Source organism: Gadus morhua, chromosome 3 (assembly GCF_902167405.1).
Source record: "Gadus morhua chromosome 3, gadMor3.0, whole genome shotgun sequence".
NCBI lineage: Eukaryota > Metazoa > Chordata > Actinopteri > Gadiformes > Gadidae > Gadus > Gadus morhua.
The window spans coordinates 14,578,299-14,588,298 of NC_044050.1; the positions used below are offsets into that span (position 1 = coordinate 14,578,299).

General features: G+C 47.0%; 1 protein-coding gene across 1 annotated transcript in view; it reads left to right on the forward strand.

The window, feature by feature from the left end:
• Positions 1 to 10,000, forward strand: part of cacng2b (calcium channel, voltage-dependent, gamma subunit 2b) — a 47,349-nt gene that overhangs the window by 24,501 nt on the left and 12,848 nt on the right. The window contains exon 3 of the mRNA XM_030352606.1: positions 836 to 919. Within this exon, the coding sequence (XP_030208466.1) occupies positions 836 to 919 (84 nt within the window). The remainder of the gene's footprint in view (positions 1 to 835; positions 920 to 10,000) is intronic.

Consider the following 10,000-nt stretch of genomic DNA (forward strand, 5'->3'; position numbering starts at 1 on the left):
AGGTGATGGGTTGTGTGTGTGTGTGTGTGTGTGTGTGTGTGTGTGTGTGTGTGTGTGTGTGTGTGTGTGTGTGTGTGTGTGTGTGTGTGTGTGTGTGTGTGTGTGTGTGTGTGTGTTGAGTGAGTGTGTATGTGTTCACACATGCACACAAATACACACTACACATGCTACTCTGTTCACTTATAAACCGGTGGCTGATGTTTCACTCTTCAATTGCCAATGAGCTAGAGACTGCTTCATTTCAGGGATTTGGGAAGCCATGCAATTACTACTGGAGCTGAACGAAGCCCAGGGAAACACACACACACTCACCTACACACACACAGGGTTAGGTAACCCTTCTTCCTCTCTTCCCATCTCCCCTGTACTAGCTAATTTCCTTAAATTCTCCTTCCCTTCACTCTCTTATCTACCACACTTATCGTCCTCTCTCTCTCTCTCTCTCTCTCTCTCTCTCTCTCTCTCTCTCTCTCTCTCTCTCTCTTTCTCTCTCTCTCTCTCTCTCTCTCTCTCTCTCTCTCTCTCTCTCTCTCTCTCTCTCTCTCTCTCTCTCTCTCTCTCTCTCTCTTTCCATGTTTCTGACAGTCTCTCTCTCTCTCTCTCTCTCTCTCTCTCTCTCTCTCTCTCTCTCTCTCTCTCTCTCTCTCTCTCTCTTTCTCTCTCTCTCTCTCTCTCTCTCTCTCTCTCTCTCTCTCTCTCTCTCTCTCTCTCTCTCTCTCTCTCTCTCTCTCTCTCTCTCTCTTTCCATGTTTCTGACAGTCTCTCTTTCTCTCTCTCTCTCTCTCTCTCTCTCTCTCTCTCCATGTGTCTAACTGTCTCTCCGTCTCTCCCCCAGGATCCTTTAAAGGCATGTGTAAGCAGATCGATCACTTCCCGGAGGACGCAGACTACGAAGCAGACGCCGCAGAGTACTTCCTGCGTGAGTCTCCTCCCCTTTGCTCCCATTGGTTCATACCTACATAGCATTTGTGAATATCTCACTAACAGTTGAGTCCCCACGTCTACAGGCCAATGTTCAAGGTGTGACAGTGACATCGTCCCACCGACCCATCAGAAAGAGGCACACAAAGGGGGGGGGAGGGGGATCAAGGATATGCAGGAGGTAGGACATGCAAGAGTTCTGGTTAACGAGGGGCGTCATGAAAAGGTGGTGAAGGTGAATGTTGAGAAGGAGCTGATGAGGGAGAGCAAGGGGGATGACCGGAGACTCAGGGAGATGAGACGGAGGTAAAGCAGGCACCTGTGCACGATAGAGAGACGGTAAAGGAGGTGGAGAGAGGTGAAGTGGTGAAGGTGAAGAACGAGGAGGAGGTTGTAGAGGAGGAGGAGGAGTAGGTGAAGGAGGAGGAGGCGATGGGTGCAGTGTCTGTCCCAGCGGCTTGCCAATTAGGGCAAGGCCTTCTATAAATACGCTCCTGGTACTCTGTATGTGGGTCGCACCTCTCTCCCCCCCCCCCCCCCCCATCCTTCCTGTCCATCCATCCCTCCCTCCCTTCACTCAATCTTTCCTCTCCCTCCATCCGTCTGTCTGTCATCATGCGTGAGTTCCAATTGTCCGTCGGACGAAGAAATACCCGATTTATGTTTCTGTTCTTTGCCATCGCTTTTATCCAAAGGGTGTTCCAGTGAGTTTTAGATACCTGTACCTCATGGGCAGGGAGGGGTTAGGCCAGGGGCATCATGCTCTACCATGCCCACAGGTAGACTGCAGACATGGGGGCTAGAAACCTAAACACTAGACAACATCTTGCCCAGCAGCCAAGCACTTGGTGCCATCGGTTAAACCGTTGTTGCCATGTTCCAGAGGTGTTGAGGCGAACAATGTGTGGAAAGTGGTTCAACATCGCTTCAATGTAGTATAAAACCAGCTGGAAGCTTGTCGCATGAATTATGGATTGGCATTCTGGGGCATCACAATAGGACAGAACTAGTTAAAAAAAGACCAAAAAAGACAGTGCTCTGGTCGGACTGACTTTGCCGGGGAACAGACTGAAGAGGAACATAAGGAGATAGACCAGTGTTTACCCTGCTGCCAGCCCTCCGCCGACTGGGGCCATTAGTGCTGAAACTGAAGCACTCGGTTTTAGGTTTCAACAAGACCATGGGGAGAATCTCAGGTTGACATCTGAAGGGAGAGAGAGAGAGAGAGAGAGAGAGAGAGAGTGAGAGAGAGAGAGAGAGAGAGAGAGAGAGAGAGAGAGAGAGAGAGAGAGAGAGAGAGAGAGAGAGAGAGAGAGAGAGAGAGAAAGTGAGAGAGAGAGAGAGAGAGAGAGAGAGAGAGAGAGAGAGAGAGAGAGAGAGAGAGAGAGAGAGAGAGAGAGAGAGAAAGTAGGATGACACCCTGATCTCCCCCCTATGCACAAATTTCAGTGTCAAATGTTGGGAGTCTCCCTCCTCTGTTTGCGTCTTGCTTTGATGGGGGCTGTCGAGGGAAACCCTGTTACTGTACCTCCCTGTTCACCACTTCCTGTAGGCGAGGTCGGCGACCCGACCTCCACGTCAGTTCACGCGGTCAGAGACAACGCCGCTAAAGTAGCAGCGGTCAAGCAGAGGACCAGAAAGTAGGAAATAGAAGCCACAAAGAGAAGTGGCTTTTTGGAGTTGGTTTTCAGGGCACCAGATGCGGTAGCGAGCCGTTGTACCAACTGACATCTGGGTGGTTGCGTTGGCCCGGGACCCACAAACAGATTCCCACCAAAGGTCGGCCCCGCTCCAGTCAGCCCAATGTAGGCCAGGCGCTCACCGCACCACGCTTTGGCCTGATTTAGACTCCATCTCGCTGCTGCCACTACCACCGACACATTTTCACATCCACACGTCTCCTCCGACAAGCTGACACGTACACCAAAGCCTGCCGCTTTCAAAAACCATTCACTCGCTGTGAGAGCAGCGGATGGTGTAGCTTTATTTCCTACCTTCATATTAGATCCTTGAGGAAGGTGCCCTGACCCCTTCCCACTTCTTAATGAATCCACTGGGGAAGTTCACTGGAAGTGGGAAACATATTTTTGTTCGTTTAGCAGAGGCTTTCATCAAAGTTATAGTGTCAATAAGGGTAAGGTGCAATTGTAAATGACTCGATGGTAAATGGATCACAGTTGTACAAACCACAGATAAAAGCAGGACCTTTGTGTTGTTGTGTGAGCAGCAGTCACTATTATATTTGACTTTATTAATCTCAGGTTTGGAACATTTGAGATGGCATAAACAATTAAATGCCGAAGTCCTAGCCTCCTGCAACAGTGCGGAACAAGGACATATACACAAGAATCATAGTTCAATAATGGATCATTATTTACTAGGAAGGGCAATATGCAGTAGATTGCAACAGAAGTACTTTCCATGCATAGGAACGAGCCCTCTGTAGACCAAACCCGGGCCCTGGGTCCCCAGGGCCTTCAGACTGTGGCTTCCTGACCTTCGCTTGTCCCTCGACCTTTCACCTCTCCCATGTGTCCACACCGCCTCCGCCGTCACTCCCGTCACAGATGGCTGCAGCTGAGCATCGCCAGACAGCAGCTGGCCCACTGCTGCCTGAAGGCCTGTGGATACGGCCTCAAATATCTTCCAGGGTGTGCTGTTACAGTGAGAAGGACACACCGATGATGCCCACTCAATCAGTCAATCAATCAAGCAAGCAGGCGATCAATTTCGCAGTCAGGCTTCCTCATCATGGCCCTCCTCCTCCCCCCTCCTCATCCTCAACCCCCACCTCCTCCACCTCTTTTATGGACCTCCTCCTCTCAGTCTTTCTCTCTCTTCCTCTTTATCAATCTCTCTCTCTTTCTTTCTCTCACTCTACGTAGCTCTCTCTCTCTCGCTCTATCATTCTCTCTCTCTCTCTCTCTCTCTCTCTCTCTCTCTCTCTCTCTCTCTCTCTCTCTCTCTCTCTCTCTCTCTCCCTCTCTCTCTCTCCCTCGCTCGCTCTCAATCTCCGATCCCCAGTACAGAGGGAAGGATAGTGGGAGGGAGAGAGAGCGAGAGAGAGAGACATACATACATTCCTTGCTCGCCCATCTGTTGTCATGACAACGCACTGCCGTGCCATAACTCCAACAGCACATTGATGCGATACTAAAGGCTAGATAAATAAAAAGGATGCATGGCCCGTTGAAGTCGGCGCTCCACATTAGCTTTATGTCTTATCTTCGTCTCAACTGTTTACTCCCTCTGAGAACCGTCCAAAGGTTGGAAGCATTGCCAGGCTTCAAAGTCTTGTTTATGGATTTAGCAAAAACGCGTTCAACAGTAGCTGAGGAATGCAATCTGAAACAGAACGGAGGCCATGCCTTGTGAGTGCAAAGCATTCTGAGCGTGGGTAGCCTCCGGTGGAATTGGAACCGCTTAATGCCATGCTCAAACTGTTGAGCTACACTGGAAATGTGACCCTTCACCCTGGCAGTGTTAGAGCCCCGCTCTACCAGTCATGCTGGACTGGGCCACAACAACAGCTGACAAATAACGCTGGATGTCGGCGGGAACAACGCAGTGGCGTCTGATTCAAAGCACTTATTTCAAGAAACCAAGCGTCCAAATAAGTGTTTTGTGTCCCGCTGTTCTGGTTTCCAGAGCCTATCGGAGCAGCCTTGAATCATCTGACCACACTCCTCCAATCCCAGACAGTCTCAGATAGATCCAATCAGTCCAATTGTTTGCCTGCGCTGATCAGATTTGACAACAGTTCAACTGATTTCATTTGGCATCGCTGCAGTGAATCACAACACATGGCACCTTGCCAAAAGATATGGAGGCTGGCGTTTCACCGGGCCCAGCGGAAAAACCACTGGCACTGCCTCAGTTCCTCTAGAGCGCAGTCGCTCTTTGTTTGGGGGAAAAAAATCTATTAGGTGAGTGCATAACCAAGATAAACTGCCAACTTAGAAGTGATCCTGTATTCTTCAACGATGCTCCTTTGGTGTATTATGCTTTTGAACCCAGCATACATCCTGAATTTCCCATCTTTGATTAAAGGGTGAGTAAACCCCCATTTAAGCAGGAAATATGCCGCCTACGAATCTCAGAAAATTGGATCCGAGCAGTCGTGACAGTCATACAGGTTCTTAGAAAAAAAACGACACATTGGGTTCCATAGGTGCAAATGCGAGGGATGTTGTCAAATCGTTGTCAAAACCCACTTCACACTCACTCGAGCCAGGGTGCGCAGCGAATGGAAACCTACCACTCTGGAACAGCGTTTTTAACCATAAGAAAGAGACTTTTATTTTAAAGAGAATTTCCCAGTTTTAACAACATCATATGTTTTAGTCAAGGAGAACACATATAATGTACACCAACTTGTTGAAACCGAAGCGGAACTGCTTTCCATTGACAAAAGTGATTTTTGGGTTGACCTACTATTCGATGCAGTCCATATTTCATGTAGTGGAGGAATCCTTGAAAATACAAACATTGTTTTAGTTATTTATGTCATGGCAATTCTGATTCCACATTGAATTCCCGCACTGTTCCACAGTTCCGATTCAACCCTGCGCGTTGAACTACGGGTTCAGCCGGAAATCAACATTTTGTTATGTTGCGTTATGTACTGTGAGGTCATCATCGGTGAGTCCTGGTCGTCCAATCGTTGGCCTGTTCTGTGTGACTCAACCCTGGAGAGGGGGGCAGGGGCGTGCGCAGAACCATGACGATCCAAAACTCTTTAGGACACTGTGCACCGTGAACAATATGTTCTGAAAACATACGCTTTGCAAGTCCAGTACAGCAGTGTTTTCTGAGCACGTAGGATTGAGCTCAAATCCTCAAACCGAATTCACTTGTGGCTCTGCTGGAATGGTATCAAAGTGAACTGAATGGGGATTCAAAGTGTGGGTGTGTATTTGTGTGTGTGTGTGTGTGTGTGTGTGTGTGTGTGTGTGTGTGTGTGTGTGTGTGTGTGTGTGTGTGTGTGTGTGTGTGTGTGTGTGTGTGTGTGTGTGTGTGTGTGTGTGTGTAAACCGCACTGCTCTTGTCCTAACCGATTTTAACCAATGGTGAGATGCTGAAACCCACACAAACATACACACATAAACGCACACACCCACAACCTCACACATAAAGATACCCACACATAGGCTACGGATGCATGCTCTCTATCCCACACCCTCAGACACACACACACACACACACACACACACACACACACACACACACACACACACACACACACACACACACACACACACACACACACACATACACACACACACACACACACACAGCATTCTTATTTTGCTCGAAACATTCTTTTAGAAGTGCAGGGGGCGTGCGGTGCGTTGCTATAATTAGCACCGCTGGAATCTCAGTCATGACGCTAACGTAGCGCTAAGCCTCTGGACGGAGACGCCAGGATACACGTGTCGTCACCCTCTGATGTCACCGCCCCCTGCTGACGTCACCGGGCCTTCTTTGGGGGCTTACTTTGAAGGCATATCACGATTCATGCGTCTAATGTCGCATGATAATGACACACACACACACAAAAACACACAAACACAAACACACACACAAACACTATTGAAAGACCATTTTTGTCTTTCAATAGGAAGACACACATTGTGCTAAATGCTTTAACATTTTCAATTCATGAGGAAGCTGGAGACCTCTGAGCTTGTACACGTCAGGTGCATGCGTATGTGGAGGTATGACTGCTTGTTCTTTGCATTATGTTTGATCCTTTCCACTCTCAATACATACCAACACGTCCTCTCATGGATGAGTCACATGGCATTTGTATTATCCCATCCACATACATTTAAAATTGATTGATTCTTGTGTGTGTTTGTGTGTGTGTGTGGTTGTGTGTTTGATGTGTGTGTTTGTTTGTCTCTGTGTGCGTGTGTATGTTTGTGTGTCTCTGTATGCGCGTTTGTGTATTTATGTGTATGTTTTTGTGGATGTGATTGTGTGTGTGTGGGGGGAGGTCTTTGAGTGTGTGTGTGTTTGTGTGTGTGTGTGTGTGTGTGTGTGTGTGTGTGTGTGTGTGTGTGTGTGTGTGTGTGTGTGTGTGTGTGTGTGTGTGTGTGTGTGTGTGTGTGTGTGTGTATATGTGTGTGGTGGTCCTCCTTGTTGAGTCACTGATCTTTCTTTTCCGTTTAGCGCAGTATTCTAAACAGCGTGTTATCCCACCTTGCATGCTGTGTAAAGGAGAGTGTGCAAACTCAAATGCACACCCACACGCATGCTCACACGCCCGCTCACATGCAATATAATACACACTGCTGTAGTCCTCTCTCCTGTGGGTGATAGACCTGTGTGTGTGTGTGTGTGTGTGTGTGTGTGTGTGTGTGTGTGTGTGTGTGTGTGTGTGTGTGTGTGTGTGTGTGTGTGTGTGTGTGTGTGTGTGTGTGTGTGTGTGTGTTTAGGGGAGACAACAAGAGAGAGAGAGGGAGAGTGAGGACAATCAATAAGTGTGTTTACTCATTAAGTCGATGTGAGATTTGTGTGCATGCGTGTGTTTGTGCTTCTGTGTTTCTGTGTGATTGTGCATGTGTACAACGTCTGTGCTTTAGTGCATCACTGCGGCTATGTGTGTCAATGGGAGTATGTTTTTGGAGGTACATGTTGCATGTACGTGTGTATTTGTGTGGATGTTAATTTTGTGTTTGTCTATGCATATGTGTGCTCGTGTGTGTGTTTGTGTCTGCATGCATGGGGAGCTCCCCTGGTACTGTTCACGGGACCTCTATTACTCTGCCACAGCTAATGAAACCATATGTCAACCAAAGCACACACACACGCACGACCACCTGCACACGCACACACTGCACTGCAGCAAAGCCAACCAACCGTTGAGCAGAGTAAGGAAATTAACGAGAGATCGCTCTGCGACCCACAGGCGCCGTTAGCTATGAAGCTATAAGAGAATATGATGTGAAGGTTAGCCGCTATCGGCTATTTGACATGATGTCTGGTAGCCTATAAGCTACTAAGCTACAGGAGGATATGTTGTAATGGCGAACCACTATCGGATATATGATGGGATGCTTGGTATCCAGGTTGTTGATGGGACATGTGTTAGCATGTTAACTATGAGGCTAGATGAAGAAATTATGTGAAAGTTTGCTGCGATCGCCTAACTGACGTGATGTTTCATGTGAAGCTAAAGGAGGTAACAATGTGTATGTTAGCCGCTATCAGCTAACCAATGCTATATTTTTGCGCTGGCCTACTTTCCTGGGTAGCTCACAGGTTTCATATTGGCTCCAAGTGTTATGTGCGATTGGAAGGGAGATTTAATGTTTACAGAAGTTATTTGTCAAACAAAGCACACAGTCGGCATTTAATCAAAGTGGAATAGCCATTGGTCATTAGAAGGTTAGCCAAATCCTCCAGGAGTAGGCCACAGGGAGAACAATTTCTATCTGCCTTCACACATACCGATCCATGACTCCCTGGAAGCGTTAACAATCCAAACTGTCATGAAGTTGAGACAAATGTGTTGGGAAATAAACAAGAAATGTTCCTCTTTTGCGTCGAAAATGTATCTCCTTTACAGATTGTTTTGGGCTGTTGTTATTGCTGTCCTCCAAATAATTAAGTTACCCTGGGATACAGGCCTGATCTTCCAATGTCACCATGTCCTGTAATTCTGTCTTTTTGTTATGGTGTCATGGCACATTAAATTATACGATTTTGCTAATGGTCACAAACCCGTAATTCCATTTACGGATGAACCTCAAAAAGTGGACCCTACTCATCTCCCATTTGTTCAACACCTCTCACACACGCCTATCTCTAAGCTGTAATAGTCCTTGTTACATTGTCTTTCTCCCATTTCTTGGTACATATCTCTCTCTTTATCGCTCTCGCCTTGCGATGATGTCATTAGTGGAGGGGTACACCACATCGTCGCTGCATTGGTTAGACAACTACAAAGTATTTGATTCCTAACTCTCTAGCGATTACTCAGTGTGTTTATGTAGTGAGGAAAGGCTCCAGAGAGAGAATGAGATACAGACCGAGGTAAAGCGATAGAGAAAGAGACATGGATTGTGAGGGAGAGAGAGTAGGGAGAGAGAGGGGGTTTGCCTGGGGGTAGGGGTACTGCAGAGAGAAGTTGGTGTCTGCTGTATTCTCTCTTTTCCACTTCGTCTTCTCTTCATTTACATCCCTCTTTTATTTTCTGCTCACATTCTGTGTTCTCTCTCTCTCTCTCTCTCTCTCTCTCTCTCTCTCTCTCTCTCTCTCTCTCTCTCTCTCTCTCTCTCTCTCTCTCTGTAATCTATGTCTCCCTCCGCAACCAAAAGGTTCTGTGTTTAATTCCCAATGTACAGCAGTCTGTATCATTCTATAAGGTCAGATAAAAATTGTGAGAACATTAAGAAATGTCCAAACTAAAACTCTATGTAAATGAAATCTTACATTGACCCTGTAGTCTCATCCATCATCAAGTCAAGCAGCCATAGTGAAATAGGAATAGAATATGACAAAGAGGAAATTGCTATGGAGAGAGATTTCATCATTGATCATTCATTCAAATGTCAATTTAAAGGACACAAGTTAACTTTCACAAGACACAAAATGACTCCTATTCGTATAAATAACGATGAGACAAATCTCTCTCTCTGTGAACTTGGTCCTTGGGAAGCCCTTTGAGACTGGAGCTTGGATTCCAATAGATAACACAAAAATGGACTTGCCTCGACAACCATACACTGTGTGAGAGTATACCTTACAGCGGCTCTCACTTAAAGGAAGGGGTGTTTTCTTTACTGATCCATCAACCTGAGCTCTATGTACGTGTGGTTGTTTGTGTGGGTGTGCGTATCTGTGTGTGTGTGTGTGTGTGTGTGTGTGTGTGTGTGTGTGTGTGTGTGTGTGTGTGTGTTGTGTGTGTGTGTGTGTGTGTGTGTGTGTGTGTGTGTGTGTGTGTGTCTGTGTGTGTGTGTGTGTGTGTGTGTCTGTGTGTGTGTGTGTGTGTGTATGTGCATTTGGCTTATAGGACATGAAGCATTTTGCTTACACTGGGAAAACCCTGTGCTTGTGTGTGTGGGGGGTGGGG